The sequence below is a fragment of the Octopus sinensis genome, linkage group LG1, assembly GCF_006345805.1.
Source record: "Octopus sinensis linkage group LG1, ASM634580v1, whole genome shotgun sequence".
NCBI lineage: Eukaryota > Metazoa > Mollusca > Cephalopoda > Octopoda > Octopodidae > Octopus > Octopus sinensis.
In genome coordinates this window covers 83382124-83404335 of record NC_042997.1, presented here as the reverse complement: position 1 = coordinate 83404335, position 22212 = coordinate 83382124, and the positions used below count along the sequence as shown (strand labels likewise).

At 34.1% G+C, this 22212-nt stretch overlaps 1 protein-coding gene across 6 annotated transcripts in view; it reads left to right on the top strand.

Annotated features, from left to right (window-relative positions):
* The window catches only part of LOC115210702 (sorting nexin-13), a 152034-nt gene that overhangs the window by 54090 nt on the left and 75732 nt on the right, over nt 1–22212 (top strand). For all 6 annotated transcript variants that reach the window (XM_036502536.1, XM_036502538.1, XM_036502541.1 and 3 more), the window contains 3 exons: nt 4643–4732; nt 6325–6446; nt 21565–21680. In XM_036502536.1, coding sequence (XP_036358429.1) covers nt 4643–4732; nt 6325–6446; nt 21565–21680 — 328 coding nt within the window. The remainder of the gene's footprint in view (nt 1–4642; nt 4733–6324; nt 6447–21564; nt 21681–22212) is intronic.

Sequence of the window (22212 nt, the reverse complement as noted above, 5' to 3'; positions counted from 1 at the left end):
ACAATCATGAGGTAGTTCAATTCCCTGACCGGGCTGTGTGTTGTGCTCTAGTTCACTCAACTGTAGAAATGAGTTGCAACATCACTGGTACCGAGCTGTATTGGCTTTTGCTTTTTCCCTTGGATAACATCAGTGGCATGGAGAAGAAAGGCTGGTATGCAACTGCTGGTCTTCCATGAACAACCTTGCCCAGACTTGTGCCTCAAAGGGGAAGTTTGTAGGTGCAACCCCATGGTCATTCATGACTGAAGAGGATCTTTACCCTTTTATATTTATACATACATACATACATACATACATATATATATATATAAAGAAAATTAAATCATTGTTTTCCCATTACATATGTAATATGTGCAGGTATGAAATGAATAAATCAAGTCACAGGGCTGGTAGATGTTGGCAATGCTATAGCAAAGATTGTTGTAAAGAAATATCCCACCAGAAAGAATGCATTCTTTGAGAATAGTAAATTGGAAGAAATAATTGAGATGTTGTACATGTATTTATAAGAATTTATGCTGTTTCTTTCCTTATGTTTCATTTTCAAACATGGAATGATAAAGGAAGTGAAATGCAGAGTAACATGAAAGAAGTACCAAGAAAATTACATGACATTCTAGAGAGAATATGAATCTATATATAAAAAATCATAATAATTTAAATATATTGTGAGCATGGTTTGAAAAACTGTTGTGTGAAGAATTGCTAAATTTATAAAGCTTTAATAATGCCCTTGTGCTAATTTTTGCTTGCTAAAAGTGATGGGGGTAGATTTTAAAATAGTTTATAGCCATTAATGATAATTGAAAGAGTATTAAAAAATATTGATTTAGAAGCTGTGACTGAAATTAACTTAATCATATCTATAAAAAAATAGATTTGAAATACTGTTCAAAAAATTTTCAGGCAAATCAAGGGAAAAAAAATTGTTTTGTGTGTTAATATCTTAGCATGATCTCAGGTCAATAACTGAAACTAACACTTCATCCCAACTAGCTATGATTCATAAGTGAATCAGAAAATATATTTGCATTTTTTCTTACCACTTTATATATATATATATTTTCCAGGTTACAATTTAAATATTTACATACAATAGACATGGGCATGTCTGTGTGGTAAGAAGCTTCCCGAGTACATATTTCTGGGTTCAGTTCCACTGTATGGCACTTTGGGCAAGTGTCCTCTACTATAGCTTTGGACTGACCAAAGCCTTGTGAGAGGAGTTGGTTGACAGAAACTGAAAGAAGCCCATTGTATGTGTGTATGTGTTATGACATTTCAAAATATTTGGCTATATTGACAGGTTGACAAGCTATTGCAATGAGCAGTGAATAAGCTGTACTGTGTTGTACTTGTGGACCTGACTTACACCTAGTATTGCAAGCATAAATGGATGTTAAAGCAATGATGAAGTTATTGCTTGGATGCATGAGTTCATGAAATTCCACGAACCAATTGATATCACAATAAAAAAGTAAACAACAGCAGTAGATTAAAAGATCATTCAGTGACCCTTAGCACAGTCACATTTGAACTGGCCATATCCAGCCCAAATATTCTACTTGTTTTATGTTCAAACTGAGTAGATCTGGCCTCTGATACTGACCCTACAATATCATTCTTAAAAATAAACAATCACATCATTGAAATCTTGAAACAGCAAGATAATGCATGATTAATTAAAAGCAATGTGAATAAATTTGAATGCTAAAGAGTTAAATGTTTTTTAGTACTGTCGGGTCTCTGTCAAGCAATTCAATCAGACATCTAATTATGGAATCCTCTAATATAAAAAAAAAAAAATCTAAGAAATTTACTGATATTATCCCAACTGTGGAGCAGAAAAACTGAAATGAAGATTTTCAATGAAATTCTTAGAATATTGATTTCTAGGAAAAGTAATCATCCTAAAGGTGGAATTGTAAAAATACCAAGCTACATTGATTTCTGATATTCTTTGAAATGTTAGTTAAATATCAAGTACTACTTTTAGCTGTCATTATGAAATATCATTAGTGAAAAGGGTAGAGATAGAAACTCCATCTCAACAGAATGGGCAGTTAGACAATGTTTTGATAGCTCAACTCTAATCTTTGTCCACTCATTGTTTACTGATCTCAATCACTATACTACAGCCTTACTGGAACACTATGTTCTAAGATATTTTGTTGTTTGTTGATTATATTTGACCAAATATGGTTATTTGCATTATATAATGTGAGAAATTTAATACAAAAATATCAGGGGTAAAATTAGTGGTGAGGGTAGCATTGTACACTAGTGTAAAAGCTTGTGTCCCAATCACACAGTTCTGGGTTCAGTCTGACTGTGTGACATCTTGGTCAAGTGTCTTCAACTATAGCTTTGAGCTAACCAAAGCCTTGTGAGTGGATCTGGTAGATGGGAACTGAAAGAAGCCCATCATATATACACACACATTCACACACGTTGGAACTCCATTGGTTATGCCAAAGAGAGTTCCAGTTGATTCAGTCAATAGAACAGCCTGCTCATGAAATTAATGTGAAAGTGGCTGAGCACTCCACAGATACACATACCCTTAATGTAGTTCTCAGGGAGATTCAGTGTGACACGGGCTGTGACAAGGCTGACCCTTTGAAATACTGGTATAACTCATTTTTGTCAGCTGAGTAGTGTGTTTACATCCCTGTAACTTACTGGTTTGGCAAAAAGAGACTGATAGAATAAGTACAAGGCATAAAAAATAAGTCCTGGAGTTGATTTGTTCAACTAATAAACCCTTCAAGGCGGAGCCCCAGCATGGCCACAGGCAAATGACTGAAACAAGTAAAAGATGAAATATATTTGTAACTCTTATGTTTCAGACAGTGGAGTTGCATTATATTGGAGGTTGCATTGTATTTGTATAATATGGTACTCTTATCTTGTACTCAGTTTATCGAGAAGGATGAGAGGTAAAATTGAATGCACATAAAAGGATATAATTGCTACAGAACAAAATACTACAAAGCATTTTTATTCAATGCACTGATCCTACTAGTGTGTGTGTGTGTTTTTTTTGTTTTGTTTTTTTTTTGTACTTGTTTGGCAAATTGCGAGACTGTTGGAACTAAAGCATTTGTCTTCAGCAAGGCCTATTTTAGGCATTTAAGAACACAGAAAAATTGTTCATTTCATTTTTCATTCATTTCTTAACAGTGCAGTGTATTATGAAGTATCAAACAATTTTATTGCATTTCTGTAACTGGTCACTGACACAATTCTACAGCATCCATTGGAAATCAGTTACTGGCAAGATTTTAGAAGCCATAAGAATTTACTTTCCTTTCTGTTCTGGTTCTTTTTTTTCTCTCTTTCTATTTTTGGTATTCTTTTATTCTTTTGACTCTGGCCATGTTTAGAAACTGTCTTCAATCATATTGATCCCAATACTTATATCAGTCTGGTACTTATTTTATTAATTTCAATTTGTCAAACTGCTGAGTTATGGGAAATCAAGAGACACAATCACACCTACACCAATATTACTAATGTTTTATTGAATCAAAGAATGAGCAGATCACTAAAACTTAGAGAAATTTTCTTTCAATATTTTCTTTCTACTATATTTCAAAGAAATTCTTTCTAGAAATCTTACACTCCTTACATTTGGTAATTAACCTTAACTTCTGTCATAATCTGGATGCTTGTAGTTTGACTGAAATGCTTAACACTTCTAATTCATACCTTCTACATATTCTCTGTTTTTACTCTACAAAATCTGTATGTAGTTATAGTACAGTCTAGAGGGTTTTAATGGGATTCATTGCTTGAAAAATAGTCGAAGTGATTATAAAGACCCAGCTTCAGTAAACGAGGTAATTTGAAATATCTTGTCTAGTAATACAGTAAAACATTTACAGTAGCAAATGAACTCACATTCTCTGAAGCAATTGGCCAGTAATTTAAATATTTAGCTCTCTCTCTCTCTCTCTCTCTCTCTCTCTCTCTCCCTCCTTCTCTTCCCCCCCCCCAATGATATATCAACAATATAGTGTCTTTGAAACAAGAGCAGATGGTTAAGGGAAGTCTGCAACTTTAAAGCAAAATTAAGTAAATACTAAAATTCTAAAATGTAAGTTGAAGAATGGAAAATTCTTAGAATCTTTTGAATTTATTCTTGAATCTTACATTAGCTCAGTGGTTAGAGCACTGGCCTTGTAAACCAGGGATTGTGAGTTCAATCCCTACTGAGGACTACTATGTTGATTTTTTTTATTTATTTAAGGCTGTGTAGTAAGAAGTTTGCTTTCTAGCTACATGATTCTGGGTTCAGTCCCACTGCATGACACCTTGGGATGTGTCTTCTACTATAGCTCCAGACCAACCAAAGTTTTGAGAGTGGATTTGGTTGATGAAAATTGAAAGGAGCACCTATGTGTGTGTATTTCTGTGTGTCTTTTGTGTCCCCCGCCCCACATAAATAACTTAGTAGTTTGGCAAAAAGAGACCGTTAGAATCAGTATCAAGCTTTAAAAAAATGTAAGTATTGGGGTTTATTTAGGGAAAAGTCTCACTAGACCTTTTAGTATGTTTTAGCAATTTCATTTTGAGATCATTTGTTGATAATCCTATCGATTATATATTGTGAGGTTATCTTTTCTCTGCATTCTAGGTAAAAAACATAATGCAAAATACCGGCAGGTATCGCAATTTTGATCGCAGAATGACTGGAGCTAGTGTAATTGATGAAGCATTGCAAGAAGTAAGTAGTACAAACCCTTTTTTCCTTTTTGTTTTATTCGATTATTCAAAATTATACAACTGGTGAAAGTTTTGTGATTGTCAGCAGAATACGTAAATGGAAAAATTGCACACTTTAATGAGAATTCATTAATAATGCATGCAAATCTGGATATCTAATAATAATATGGTATAAAAGTTTGTGTGCTTAAAAGAGAATCATAAGAGTTATGACAAATGATTACAATAATAGTTATTGTGTGTGTTTATGCATATCTTCTGCTTTGTTAGCTCTTGAGCACATGAACTTTATGCATTTATGTAAGCATTCATATATACATAAGTATGCATGTAAAAATGTTTTCTGCTGTTTCGAACATTGGTTCTATTGCCACATTCAAATGCATTTTCAACATATTTAATTTCTCCTTTATAGTAAACTAGCAGTATCGCCCGGCGTTGCTCAGGTTTGTAAGGGAAATAACTATAAAGCATTTTTAGAGAGTTATAGCCAAAAAATAGCAAAAAAATGGAAAAAAATGATGGTAAATTTTTTTTGAGAGTTAAAAAAGGTGGAGTTGCGTCCCCTAGACAGTTTGTGGTTTGTGTTTCTGATTCTTGACCCCATGTCGAATTTATCGATTTTTTTCAGAACTGGGGGAACTTTTCAAAATTTTCGCTGCATTAGTTTTGAATTATGACATTGGGCTATGTGTGTGTCAAGTTTCATCAGAATCGGTTGAAAGCCGTGGTCAGGGTGAGGGTACAAGAAACAGACACACAGAAACACGCACAGACAAACTGCCGTTTATATAGAGAGAGATGATTCATAAGTTCTGCTCATACTGACAATAATGGTAATGACAAATTTTAAAGTTTGCTTGACATTTTATAAATGTGAAAGGGATTAAAATTTCAGTACTCTGTATCAAAGGTTCTGATAAGAATAGGAGGAAAAGAGTTCTGTTTACATAATCAGTTTGATCGGTCACCTTCTGTCAGTCAAATAAAGTGTCATTCAAGCTGATGTTTGTTGGTAACTAATTTGCAACACCTGTGCATATATTTATCAGCTTTGTTTTTGTTGGTAATTCTTATCAACAACTTTTCCTGTGATCGTGATTTGAGAAGACATACATCAATATGCTAAAGATCGGACATAATCTCTTGTGGGAAAGAAATGTAAAATAAAGTTTATTATAAACAACACAAATACTTTGTAATTTAATAGCTTTCAATGTGATACCTGTTAAACAGAAATTATTCGTATTTAATGAAAATTTAATAAAATCTTATCATAAGTGAAATTATGCTAAATACAACTAAACTGAAAACCTTTTTCCCCTGGCAATATTGGCAATTCTGAAAACTTTTAGGTGTGAATTTTACATGAGTAGAAGCTTTTCTTAAATTTTATCATGAAAATTACCTGTGTAAATTACATAGGTGCACAATTTACATGGGTTTTTACAGTAATCAACTTACCTCAATCCCCAAATTGCTGTGCCAAAATTTGAAATCAATATGACAGGCATGTAGGCACTGATGTAAGCACACATCAACATATACAGATGCACATGCAGCACACACTCATAATTTGTTTTTCATTCACAGGTGCTTGATTATTTAATACGAGATTATGTATTGAGTTGGTATCGCCCTCTTAGCCTTCATGATGGGTTCATTATTAGCATTCGGAAATGTATGCAGAAGGTCATCACCACATTTGCAAACAAGTAAGATGTTTTGAATATTTTCTTTCTCTTCAGGATTACCAGTATACTGTTTTTATGTGTACCAGAATTATGCTTTATTTGGCAAGTGAAATCATATGGTGTTGAAGCATAGAAAGTCACTTAAAACACACACACAAATATGTTCACTTGGTATATTTTGCAAGCATATTTCATTGTTGTTGTTTTTTGTTTAGTCTCAAGTTAACCTTAGTTGAGAAGACTTATGACCAAAAGCTTTTCACATATGATCGTCTTTTCTTTTATTTTCAGACATTGTGTAATTTTTAATATTTTGTTGTTGAATGAAGGCAGTGAGCTGGCAGAATCATTAGCATGCTGGGCAAAATACTTAGTGCCATTTTGTCTATCTTTACTTTCTGGCTTCATATGCCGTTGGGGTCAACTTGGCTTTTCGTCCTTTCAGAATTGATAAAATAAGTACCAGTTGAGCACTGGGGTTGATTTAATATGACTTAGCCCCGTCCTTGAAATTGCTGGCATTGTGCCGAAATTTAAAACCAATATGTTGTTCAGTCTTAGATCTCATCTTTAAAATAGTAGGGTGGTATTTAAAGGTAATTTGACTGTTTGATCTAGCATGTTGAGTGATCTACTTTCACTTGTCTGGCACAAATAGTATTATACCATATTAAGTATTAAATTCATTTCTCACACATCTATGAATTGGACTGCTTGTTTGGAAATAGAATGGCTTAGGTAGTAGGGAGATTATGCTGCCAACACTTGGAAGTAGTGGGACTATGATTATATTTGTTTTCAAACATAGCACTTAACTTTACTGAATCCAATTTACCTTGTTGAGGAAAGAGCTATCAAACCTACTTTGAGTATTATCTGTGATGAACTAATATCATACCCACATTATCTTGTCTACTTAACACTTTTGTTACCATATTTCTGTTGAAATGCTCTGCCTTTGTTTCAATTAATTTTGAAACCAATAAAGAATTTATTAAAATAATTGTGTTCTTATTAAGCTTGTGTTTTGGAATATAAATTATGAAATTTTGATGGAAGATTTTCATTTAGATCATTTTAAGATGAGAAGTTTGTATCACAGAACCAAGGGTGGTCTCAGGTGGGTTGGTACCAAAAGGGTTGGCAGCCAAAGGAATTTGAAGTTCTTTCTTGTAAATTAGTGCAATTTATAAGAGATTTGAAGCTATCATCATCATTTAACATCCATTTTCCATGCTCATATTGGCTGGATGGTTTGACCAGAGCTGGTATGGTCAGGGGCCACAACAGGCACCATTGTTTTCTCTGTATCATAATATATTTTGTTTTCAAAGTTCTGTTGAATCTGACACCCATCCACCTGATGTAAAGGTCTAAATCACCAAATGCTCAGACCAAAGTGTGTATTGGGATTTCTAGAGCTTTTGAGACAGCAGACTTTAATAAAAGGATGTGGTGGAATGCTATAACAGTTAACAAAATGCATGAAAGGGTTTGTCTAGTTTTCATCTGTTAGAGATGTTCAAATAGGGTGAGCAATCTATATTTGGGGGCTGTCTTTAGTTTCAGTCAGTTTCACTCCAGTCATAAAGGGTTCAATTACTACATTGTATACTGATTTTCATTTGTAGTCTGGTGTATAAAGCTACATCACCAAATGCTCAGCCTGTCAAAAGTGATCAGTCAATTGAATTTTTCCTGCCTGAGTCTTTCAGTTTGACAATATCCTACTAATTAGAGTATCTGACTTGGAAGAGTCTGGTCTGTTATTGTGAAAAGAAAATTGTACATGGCATGTTATAGCATCAGTTTACCAACATTTTACTATTTAGTTGCTCTAATAATTATTGAATGCCATTTATTTGCTATGATATATTCTCTAGCCAAATGTAACCTTTTAAAATTTACGTAGTTAAAACTATTTTATTTATGTATGTATTTTATGTTATGAAGTAGTTATAAATAAGTGTAAATTTCAAACCATTATCTTGTCATGTTGAAAACTGGAGTTATTTAACATACATCAGAAAAAATTCCATTGTAAGCTTGAACTGGCAATAAATTTGTTGATTCATGTTACAAAGGTTCAAAATGAGTTTACTGAGTTATTTCTAGCACTGGCACAGGGTTCCACTTTTCCTTTCTGTTGCATGTGGAGATGGCAGGTGCTGGGTGTTAGTTAAATAGGATGAAAGCTTCAGTCTATCTATGTGTGTGGTTTGTACTTGGGATATAAATGCATGGGTGTGTGGTTAAGAAGCATACTTGGAAAGCACTCAGTTTTGGGTTCAATCTCCATGCATGGTGCCTTGGGAAGTGTTTTTTTTGCTAGAGCCTTGTTTCAATCAATGCATTGTGAGTAAATTTGGATCCTGGAATCTAGTGGAAGTCTGTCATCTATAGATACATACATACATACATACACACACACACATATAGATATATACACATACATACATACATACATACACACACACACACAACACACACACACACACACACACACACACACACATATATATATATATATATATATATATATATATACACACATACATGCATATATATACATATATAAATATTTACACACACACATATATGTTTATACATATATACATGTACATATATATATTGAACCACTGATAAGCATTCCTTTAAATTCAACCCGTTAACTACCTAGTAATATTTCTGCGCAATTGATTAACCTTTTTAGTTTATCTCTATTCTGTTTGACTCTGTCTATTTCAGCCTCACGTCTCATGTTAAATATATATATAATTCTATAGTTCCTATTGCTTATTGATGTCTACGATAAATTTGGCTCACGCATCTCCCCTAAATCTGCAACATATCTCTCCCTCAATTAGGTTTCTTATACCTACAACTAAGTATTCCTTCTCCAAGAGATGAGAGGCGCCCCTTCATGGCTGCTAGTTTTCGCGGTTATGCTGACTTCACACAACCACTCTATCGCTCCACCACCGCTCATGTCTCGTTGAGACATTTAGAAATTCAATATTTCTAATTACGGTGACCAGTGAATAAATTTCACTGTAAATAGATATATTTGCGAGGGCTTGGTAAGTGTCACCGCTAGCGAGGACACGCTACCCTGGACTGACGACGGACAAGACCCAGAAACATGCATGTCTCCAGGTTGCTAGTTCTAGCTGGTGGGGGTGCTTGCCTCCCCCTTGCAAATATACGGACACAGGAATGTGTCAAAGCCAACAGGAAGCGTCAATGCTTCCTAGGGCTATATAACATTGGTGTAATTCCCTCTACGGGACTGTCACGTTATGTTGACTTTATACAACCACCATATATATATATATATATATATATATATATACACACATGTACATATATATATATATACACACATGTACATATATATATATATACACACATGTACATATATATATATATATATACACACATGTACATATATATATATATATATATATATATATATATATATATATACGACTAATCTTTTGGAAGGCAAAGAGCAACCAGAAGATGACCTCCCTGCAGCTTTCATTGAAGATAGACCAGTTCTTGAACCATTGGTTAGTATCATTATGCTTTAGAACAATGATTTCTTTTTTTTGAAATCAAAGTCGAAATCAAACTCGATGACTGGCATCCATTGCTAGTGGAGCGCTAAGAGTACCATAAAAGTGAGATCGTTGCCAGAGCCACAAGCTGGCCTTCATGCCGATGGCACATTTAAGCACACCATTCGAGCGTGCTCGTTACCGCGTCACCTTACTAGCACTTGTGCTGGTGACACGTGATACATTTGAGTGAGGTCATCGCCAGTGCCGCTGGACTGGCTCCTGTGCAGGTGGCACGTAAAAAGCACTATTTGGGCATGGCCGTTGCCAGTACCACCAAACTGGCCCTCGTGCTGGTAGCACGTAAAAGTACCCACTACACTCTTGGAGTGGTTTGCACTCTCGGAGTGGAAGGGCATCCAGCTGTAGAAGCTCTGCCAGATCAGATTGGAGTCTGGTTTGTCAAACCTCAGTCAAATCGTCCAACCCATGCTAGCATGGAAAGCAGATGTTAAATGATGATGATGATGATGTATATATACATATATATATATATATATATATATATATATATATATATATGTTCATTTATTTACATCCCCATAACTTACTGGTTTCACAAGAGGAAACTAATAGAATAAGTACCCGGCTTATCAACATAAAAAAAATCACTAGGCTGTGTCTCATATTTTTGTTTGCCCACTCAGTTGTATCTATCAATTTATCTTTGTGTGTGTGTATATATAATACACACACACACACACACATATATATATATACATGTATGTATATGTGCATATTCATTTCTGTTATATTAAAGTCAATGTCTTATACATTCAAAAACTGCTGCACCAATCATAATGAAATTTGGAACACTAAATCCAAGCCTAGGGAGAAGGGTAATGCTGTATGTTTCATACAATTTCATGAACCAAAATTACTGAATGGATCCTTATGATATTTGAAACTTAGATTCAATGCATAAGGGCAGGTATAATGCAATATGTTTGGTTTGAATTTCAGATGGCTTAGAGGGGGCAGAACCCCCTTGAAAATTCATAAATTTTCGATGTTGGTGAAATTTCAATCATAGGTAATTGACACATATCAGAAGTATTCTCAAAGTTTCCATTTCACCTTTTATGATCCAAAACTAAGTCAAAAGTACTGAATGGATCATTACAAAATTTGGAATGTCATAACCCCCATGACAATTCATATATTTTTGCTGTTGATGAAATTTTAACCATAGATATTAGACACAAATGAAGTAATATTTATAAAATTTCATCTTCTTACAAGTTAGAAAGACCCCTTCATAGGGACTTAACACCCACAATTTAGTCATTTTATCTAAGCAAAGATGAATACAGTTGTACTCTTGGAAGCTGTAGGGTCACCCGAGCATAAAAGATGAGCATTATTTGTAATTCAATGGTACAACAGTGTAAGAGTTTGCTTTGACATGTACTTAGATTGTGATTTCTGCAATGTGGTGCATAAATTGTCAAATAAATGAGAGACATCTTTGCCTCCACTGATTCAGTTGCAAAGTGTTGAGTAAAGTTATTTGGTTGCAGACCTCCTTTCAATCTTTTTATTATCACTGGGTCTCACGTAGTCCCCAGATGGTAACATTGATTTCAAGGCCTTCCCAGATGAGTGACTGGTTATTCAAAGACATTTATAGGTTGTAAATTTATTCTGCCCAGTTACGTATCAGTATAGTGGTCATTAGCAAACTCCAGAGGTAACTCTTTCATTTCTCCTTAGCCTTCACGTCACACAGTTTTTAATGTTTATTTCAGTTGGGTCACGCCCTTCCAATTGCTATAGATTCATAATGCATCTTACAGCTGTGCCTGTCACCTGGATGGTGAAGAATCCTACATTGGGAGTGGTAATTACTAGGGTAGGGTAGCTGACTGCTTATTGTGATCATTCGTTTATTGGTTTCCTGTAGCTTTGCTCTCTTTTACAAACCCAGTGAACATATATTTCCTATTTCAAAGAAATTCGAACAATAGATATAAGACCCAAGTTAAAAAGATTCTCAACAATTCAGCTTCTCTGGTTGACATTAAGACACCCACTCCCAATAGGTGCCTTAATTCTCACATTTTTAGAGCTCCATGTCCTCCATTTTTCAGGAGTAAAATCCTTTTAACAGGTTCTATAAGACTGGAATTTTAGAATATGTGCATAAAAATCAGTAGTATGGGATACATGTAGCATGATTACAATAACCCTCATCTGCAATTTTGATGAAATTCAAAACATAGGCGTAGGAGTGGCTGTGTGGTAAGTAGCTTGCTAACCAACCACATGATCCCGGGCTCAGTCCCACTGTGTGGCATCTTGGGCAAGTGTCTTCTGCTATAACCCCGGGCCGACCAATGCCTTGTGAGTGGATTTGGTAGACGGAAACTGAAAGAAGCCTGTCGTATATATGTATATATATATATATATATATATATATATATATGTATGTGTGTGTTTGTCCCCCTAGCATTGCTTGACAACCGATGCTGGTGTGTTTACGTCCCTGTTACTTAGCGGTTCGGCAAAAGAGACCGATAGAATAAGTACTGGGCTTACAAAGAATAAGTCCCGGGGTCGATTTGCTCGACTAAAGGCGGTGCTCCAGCATGGCCGCAGTCAAAATGACTGAAAGAAGTAAAAGAGTAAAAGTAAAGAGTATAGGTATTCCAGTTCATTACAGAAAATATAACAGAAAAGTCTAATTCTTCAATTGCATGTAACATGGGTAATGTCGGGTATCTCTGCTAGTATATATATATATTGTTATGTTTTTTTATATATATATATGTTGTTATGTGTGTGTGTCTCTTTGTGCTTGTTTGCTCCCTTCTCTCTCCACTTGAAAACTGTTGATGGTTTGTTTACATGCCTGTGAGTTACCAGCTTGGCAAAAGAGACCAGTTGAATATGCACCTAACTTTAAAAAAAAATACATAATAGGGTTAATTTGTTTGAGTATGCTCTTGATGGTGGTGCCCCAGCATGGCCACAGTCCAATGACTGAAAGAAGTAAAAACTAAAGGAGAAATAGATAAAAGGATGCTGCTAATTACTATTAGGCAGCTCTATTGATTCTTCCAACATTGACAATAATAACGATCATTTTAACATTACGACTCAGTCATACTCTATAAAGGAATGCTATCAGATGATCTAATTCTCAACACATTACTGGTATTTATATTAGCTATTTTGAAGTTAAAAACAAAACAAAATAAAAGATATTTAGTCATGCCATTATTCAGGGCAAACATTAAAAACAAGCTATAAATAACTTGAAAATTAATGTAGATTACCAAGCAGTTGCTTCTTATGTGCTCTGGAAATCAATTCTTTAGTCCTGAACTCATTAATATTACCATTATCATGTTCATAACATTATTCTACACAACTTCTGTTAAGAAGATATATTCTTTTATTCAAGTCCAGGCCTATGTGGACTTATGTCAATGTCTGAGAGAAAAAATGGAAATAATTAAAAAAATTTCAAAATCGCAAACAAAATCATTAAATAATGACAGCTGCCCAAAGATATTTATGAAAATATATTCATTATTTGCCAATAACAATGTTCTTACCTGACAATCAATATAAGTTAATGAGTATATCATCACTAGAGTGAGGCTTATGTATTTATTTACGTTTTGTTTCATTCAGTGAAAATATTGATCCTATTACCAGCTAGCAAAGAAGGCATCTTCACTTCTCTCAAAATATTGATTTTTAGATTTTAATAAAAAAAAACAAAAAAAATATTGCCATTCATGAAATTGACCCTTAAAAAGTAGAACATTTATTTTATTGCTGTTTAAGCTGACATTTACTTTGTTATGAATTTACTTTATCATCAACATCATCATTGTTTTTATGTTCACATTTTCCATGTTGGCATGGGTTGTGACATTCCTTTGTAGCTGAATGACCTTGATGCCAAAGTTTACTTGATTTTCAAGTAAGGTACTCTATTCTGTTGGTCTTAACATGTTGAATTGCTTGAGCTGCTGGACATGTTCTTTGAACAAATTATAAGTAAATGGTGCAACTGTCCAAATGGTACCAATGTGAAGGCATGTGGAGACAAACACATACATATACATGCATGCACACTTACATGCATATATTATATATATATATATATATTATATATATATATATATATATACATTCACACACATTGTATGTATATACACACAAATGCCTATATACACACAGGCTTCTGTACACTTCCCATCCACCAACATTTCAGGCTGTAGAAAACACTTACTCAAAGTGCTATACAGTGGGATTGAGCTCAAGATCATGTGGTTGAAAACTTAACTTTTTTTTAACCATGCATCCATGTATATGTTTTTGTTTAAAATAGAAAACCAATTTAAAAAATTATGAATCAGATTAAAAATTTTGTGGCTGTTAAAATATATTAAACATACATAAAGATAAATATATGTTGATTGTAAGAGAAGAAAAATGCTATTTTAACCAATTAGTATGTCTGTATATACATACATACATACATACATGCTAGCATGGAGAATGGACGTTAAACGATGATGATGATGATACATACATACATATTAATGGGGAAGGCTGGTTTATGGGATTAGCCTGGGTTTCCTGTCTATAAAGGGTTTAGCTTTATGACATAACATCAGACCCCCAAAACCTGTTGGCCTAAGACCTCTTCAAAATATGGAGTGAGGAAAAGCTTCACCACAAAGGTAAACAATAGGGGATTATCTCCCTTCACTATTGGCTATCGACTTCTGACAGGCAATGGCAAAGGGAGATGATCTCCTGTTTACCTTTGTAGTGAAGATTTTCCCCACTCCATATTTTGAAGAGGTCTTTGGCCAACAGAGTTTGGGGTTTGATGATATGCCATAAAGCTAAACCCTTTATAGACAGGAAACCCATGGCAATCCCATAAACTGGCCTTCCCCATTAAAATATACACAGCTCCACATCTTTGAGTATGGTCCTTCTCTGGATTTATGTTTTCTACAAATGATAAAATGTAACTACATCTGGATTGTTAGCGATTTAAAAAAAAAAAAAAAAATTTTTTATCCATCTTCCTTTTCTCTTGGACTTTCCTCTGTTTCCTGTTTCTGAAGAAGAGCCTTGCTCGAAACGTAAAACACTCTTTCTTTCCTTCCCTGAGCATCTTTTAATACTTTGCATGTACCACGTCCTCGCGTTGTGTTTTTCTTGTTTTTTTTTTATTGTGTGTGTGTGTGTGTGTGTGTATATATATATATATATATATATATATAGAGAGAGAGTGAGAGTTATGGTCAGTTCATAAGGTTACCCAGGGTTTTGTGTCCTAAAGTGCTTAGCTTTACTTAGACTTTATGGATGCGAAACCCTGGGTTGCCTTATGAACCGGCCATAAGTATCTTTCTCTAAATATTCTTCTGTTCTATTAGTAAAATTTCAACATTTTAACAATGAGATTAACCTTTGTCCATTTCTATATGATTAAACATGATGGTTGTGTTGTTCTTCAAAGACATGATACAATCTTTGGGTACCAGAATGTATATGCGGAGCCCAGCCCAAAGTGTGTGTTGGGATTTCTAGAGGTTTGGAGACAGCAGACTTTAAAAACAACACCTTGGTGAATCTCTATGACACTTAATAAAATGATGTGGTGGAATACCCTAACAGTTAACAAAATACAGGAAAGGGTTTGTCCAGTTTTGATCAGTTGATGTTTAAATAGGGTGAACAATCTGTACCTGGTTGCTGTCTTTAGATTCAGTTTCACTCTGATCATCAAGATTTCAACTAGTACATTATACACCAATTTTCATTTGTAGTCTGGTGTATAGAGCCATGTCACCAAATCTTCATACTGTCATAAGTGATCAGTCGGTTGAATTTTTCTTGGCTGAATCTTTCAGTTTTACCATCGAAGGGCCTGGTCCCTTATTGCAAAACTACCAAGAAACTCAGGAGACTGCCTGGTAAACTTGTAAGGTGTGAGCTGAAACAGTTCCCGTTACCTGTTTTATGCAATTTTTTAAAATTATCAAACACTTGCTATCAAATTGTTTCTGATAGTGAGAAACATGTCATCAGTGACAAAGATTGCAATTCTCTAAACAAATTCTTGACACTTTGAACTTTTAAACTAAATAATCTCCGGTCAGGTACTCATTCATTTAATCACGTAAGCATAATTATATCCAGTTTTTAAACCTGAACTATTTATTAAGATTTGTCAGTTTGTACAATATATATAATGTGTGTGTGTGTTGTGTTTAAATGCTACAAAACCATTGAATTGTTTCCTGTATTCACTTGCAGAAGAAACATTGGGCATTGTTCTCTTTATGATTGCATTAGATCCTCCCTAGCTTTGGAAATTAGTATCTTACTTAAAGCACCAACCCAATTATTTTATGATTCAAGAGTGGGGGGAAGTCAGTTATTGGATAAGCTCTACAAAGTATATACATCCAATCACAATCCAGTTGTATATAAAACGCAATCAATTTATTCACATTTAAATTTTTTCTCCCAAGGAAATGAATTCCTTGGGAGAAAAAATTTAAATGTGAATAAATTGATTGCGTTTTATATACAACTGGATTGTGATTGGATGTATATACTTTGTAGAGCTTATCCAATAACTGACTTCCCCCCACTCTTGAATCATAAAATAATTGGGTTGGTGCTTTAAGTAAGATACTAATTTCCAAAGCTAGGGAGGATCTAACCAAATGAAATGTTAGATTTAATGATGCTGCTGATCTTACTTATAGATAGGCCAGTCCACTTTCCAAGTGGAAAGTAGCTTGGCTTGTGTTGAGTGTGTTACATTATAGGCTACATTTTATGGAATTGGAAGACGGTATCAAAAAAGATATGTGTTCACATAAAAACAAAAGCGCTCAGAGATTTTCTTCAAATGAAAAAAAAAAAAAGAGTCAGAAGGTCATTGAACAAAATGGAAAATATATAATTGATTAAAGTTCATTCTTTGTATGAAAAAAAAAAGATTTTTATTTTACACTAAAAAACAAAAATTACTTTCTTGCCAACCCAATATTTTACAAAGGATCAAATAAATGAGATTTTTTGCACTGTGCTGGTATATATTAATTTAACCCTTTGCTTGACTGTGTATCACATATGATACCCAGAACACTTTTCCCTGGAGTTTATGTATCTTATGTGATACATGCCCAATTTTTTGTGGGACATAATGAAAGGAAAGATATTATTCAGAATATATGATACAGGGACAACTAAAAATCTGGAAACAAGTATGGGTGCTTAGGGCAAACTTATGAAAATGCTTTGGACAGGTAAAGGGTTAATGCTTAGATATTGTTATGTACCTTATTTTTTCCCTCTATAGTAGTGGATCTTAATTTAAAAGCAAAATAATTTGTTTCCTAGGAAAATAACTTTAGACAGAAAAGTAACTTTTTTTTAAAGTGTAAAAGTGCATGTTATTCTCTGGCAAATGCATTAAGTATTAAGCCAGAATTTTCATAGCAAATTATACATCAATAATTATAATCAAAATTATATCTCATAGGACCTCTTCTTTAAGGCTAGAAATTAATTCAACACTGAACAGCTGCTTGTTCTTTCTCTACAAGGCACATTTACTATTCATATTAAAGTACTACTAACATTTCTGGGACAAAGCTGACACGTGCTCACATTCAGTTTACATAAAAACCAAAGAAGAAACCATCTAATAAACTGGCAAGTTTTCACTTACCAATACACTAACAATTAGCCCAATGTTTTGCTTTGTTTTTTTTTCCCCTCTGTTGTTTCTGTTTCTCTGAACTTGTAATCAGTATCAGTGTATTGCACTACTAAAAAACCCATCTGATGCCCTCACCACATCTCTTCCTATCATCTTTATTTTCTCACTTCCTAAACCTGCATTAAATATTTGGTTCAAGCCTTCATCCCCTTCTGTCTCACTCTTTTCCTTCATGTGTCAGCTTATAGAAATTCAAGTTAAACATGAATCACATTGACTGGTTTGTTAAAGTTACACACACACACACACACACACATTTGCACACTGTTTTTCTCAGGTGCAGGCATGGTTGTGTAATAAGAAGCTTGCTTTCCAACCACATAGTTCCATGTTCAGTCCCATTACGTGGCACTTTGGGCAAGTGTCTTCTACAGCCTTGGGCCAATCAAAGCATTGTGAGTGAATTTGGTAGACTGAAACTGAAGGAAACCTGTCGCGCGCGTGTGTGTGTGTGTGTGTGTGTGTTTGTTCTCCCACCACCGCTTCTTGAAAACTGATGTTGGTGTGTTTCTGTCCCCCATAACTTAGCGGTTCGGCAAAAGAGACTGATAGAATAAGAATAAGACCTGAGGTCAATTTCTTCGATTAAAACCCTTTAAAGCAGTGTTCTAGCATGGCCACGGTCAAATGACAAACAAGTAAAAGAATAAAAGAATTAGTTTAAGTATTATATTTGTGTGTACTTGTTTAGCTGCAGGTTAGCTCAGATCAAGTAGACCTGTTTATGTTAACCTTTTAGCATTTAGATTTCTTTGTCAAATGTATTGCTTATTTATTCACATTTGGAAATACTCATGCATTAGCTTGTAGCTTCAAAATTTCAATGGTGCATTTGTATATTTTTAGAATGACATTGTAGAGTAAGTGTGAAAGGTTGGATCTGGTCAATTTTAGCATAAAACTGGTAGAATATTTGGAATGAACATGACTAGATTAAATACCAGAGAGTTGATGACATTTCAGCTGAGGCCATCTTGTTTCTATTTTTTTTAAAGAGGCTAATTTTTTTTGTGTGTCTTCTTTTTTATGATGGTTGAATAATATGAAAGAAATTTGACTGCTTTTTTTAATAGCATGAGCTTTTATGTCAAAGCCCTCTCATTAGCTTGATTGTGTGTACTTTTAGTCATTAGTTCTTTACATTTACCTAATACATTTAAAGTTCACAATAATTGAATCAGTTTTGATAGCTCACTAACAATGATAAACTGTTGCTTAATCACCCCTATCTTTGATTGACGTTTGGATAATGGAAGGCTGTGTAATATAAGAAAGCCAATTATTTTGTTTTTGAAAATAGGTGTTCTATGGTTATAAAGGGAAGATTTTAACTTCATTATTTTCAGACTTTTTCAGAGCTCTTGATAGAACATTCCAGTCTTGGGAGGTCAATGTAGTCTGCATTTTTTCCTTGATATATAATGCTCTTTTGGCAACATTGTATACTTTGTGTCATTGCCCACTGGTATTAAATAAATGGCTGAAATTAACTTTAGAACATAATTGGGTAAACGATTGCCTAATGACAGGCTAAATTCTATAAGATACTTGATCTGATAAAAATGCTGTAAAATTGTCTTCAAATCATACTCTAATCTTTTTTTTTTAAAGACATAGAAGTTGTAGTTCAAACTACACTATGCCTAAGAGAGAGAAAAATTGCTGATAATGGCTGGAATGCCTTTGATCATAGTCTACACAATGCAGGCCAACTTGGAGCTAAACAACAATAAAAATTGTCAGACTAAGTGTAAATGGACATAAAACACAATTTAATTTTTGAAATAAGTACTTTCCTTAATTCATAGTCATTGTATAATGTTTCTAAACATTGAAAAGCTGAAAATAATGAAAGATGAAATTCATAGCTCTGGAAATTAAAAATATTGTTACATAGCATATAGTAGTGCCTAAGTTTCAAAATATTATATCTGTGGTATTTATATAGGCTTTCAATGCATATGTCACAAATGTAGGATCATATCTAAATTTTTCTTATCAACCACATTTTTTTATCCTGTCATTCATAGCATTGATGACCTTAATGATGTCAAAGGTGACATTGATGATGAAGTTGATACCAAACTTAGGTGGTTGGGTGAGCAGTTCAAAAGCAGACATCAAAATCAGGAAGGCACAAGCATGAGCAGCTTGCCACAAATTAAAGAAGGTCTGAAACCCCAAATTACCCAAGCAAATGAAAATGCTGTTCATTGCAACTGTCTAATTGTATGGCAGTGAAATATGGACACTGACAATGAAATTATCAAATGGGCTAGATGGCTGCTATACAAGGATGCTATGAATTGCCCTAAATGTGAAATGGCAGCAACATATGACAAATGAAAGCCTTTATGGAGACCTGCCAAAAGTTGGTGTGAAGATCAGGCAAAGACAGTTGTAACTATCTGGTCATTGTGTGAGCCACCCTGAACTGGAAATCTTCAAATTAGTCTTGTGGAATCCACTTCATGGTGATGTAAAGAGAGGAAAACATTGTCACACTTACATTGACTACTTAATCACAGACACTGGCCTAGAATGTATCCATGACCTCAAGGTAGTGAAGTTGAACAAAGAAGTGCAGCAAGTAGACTTTGTTGCTGCAGCCCAGGTTGAAGCCTATCCATAATAATGATAATAATAATAATAATAACAATAATAACAACGATAATAATAAAAATTTAGTATACCAGGAGATTACTGTTATCATCATATTTCACTTTTCATTCTTCCTGTCCATTTTATAAAATGGACCGGGGAAACAAAATTATACTGAAACTTTGCAAAGATCTTTCTTCTGCAGTCCCAGAAAATGCCTGGTTTCATAGACATATTGCTCTCTTATTTGAACATCAAACAAAATGCCATTTGGTATTTGTGTAGACTCTTAAACTTCTGTCTTAAAATTGTACCTAGAGCAACTTTGCCTTTCACCCTTTCAGGGTCAATAAAGTTAAAAGTATCATTCATATACAATGCGTTCTCCTAGATTTATGGCCTTGCCTATGTGAGAAATCCCTATTGCTCTTTTATAGACATGTCATTTTATAATTGCTAACTGCTTCAGACTGTGGTCATGAATTGTGCTTCTCAAATGTCAAGATGGTGTTTTTCTTTCACTAAATGTTGAATATATTTCAATCTGTTGAATGTGTAATTGGAATATAATGAACAGAATGGTTGTAAATAACTGTAACTACATCACAATATTAGATGCAGCAGTTATTTGCTAAAGAGAAGGCTTTGAAGAGACCAGAGAAAATAAATGATGAGAGGAAAAAGATTATGTGGCATAATGAGAATAGAGTATACAAAGTTTTATGAGCTGGTAATTGTGGTGGAAAAGATTGGTTCAGGATGACATTGTATGAGATTGATACATACTACCTGGGGTAGACAGGGCTTTCTTTATTTTTGGTGGGCGTGTAACCATTAAGTTTCTAATTTTAAACCTGTTTTTTCAAATACTTATTGTGATTCTTCTCTAATGTAATTCAGAAGTTTCTAAAATAAGGCGTAATTTAAAAGGATTTATGAGCAAGTCAGTATGATGAACTTGTATAAGAATGGCTATTGCTATGAGAACAATCCTCATTAATGTCTACCCATATGAAAATCAGTTGATCATGATAAAAGAATAAAACCTAAAGCAGAAAATACTTAAAATTTGAGATATAATTAATATTCTATTATTAACTGTATTTAAATCTTATATAATATTAAATGTTTGTTTGCTTTGAAGATCAAAAGAAGTTGAATGGATGCCATATTTCACCCAAAAGTTGGTTGACGATTTCGCTTCTCATATTCGGTTATATAGGAGGGCAAATGAAAAATTTAAAAGCCTCCTTAAAGATGGTAAGCTCTCATCCTATAATTTTTTTTTTATATATATAAATAGATATGCATACACTTATATCTTATTAACACATTAACTGCCCTTTCTGCTGTGGGGCAAGTAGAGTTGTCTTGCTCAGAAATGCACCACATTTGCTGTTGTAATTTCGCAGTTTTGACCATGCTGTCATACCTACCTGCGAACTTATATGCTGTCTATAGTCTACTACCCACACAGCTATTGCGCTATTGATTTAATGTGCAGATCTCTTTGTAAATGGCCAGAATCTGCTGAAGGCTTCAGATGAGTGTAAATGAAACTACTCTTAACACTTATACATAATGTTACCTGTATTTATATAACCAGTTGTATAGTTTCCAAGGGAATTGGGTTCTATTATTTCTTTTGTTCACCACATCTTAATTTATAATATCAATTAATGTTAGTATTGCGAACTCAGAAGCACATTTTCTTGGAAGAGTATTCCCTGCTCAACATTGTAATCACATTGGCATGTACATGTTCCTTTGTGGGTGCAAGTACAGATATGTG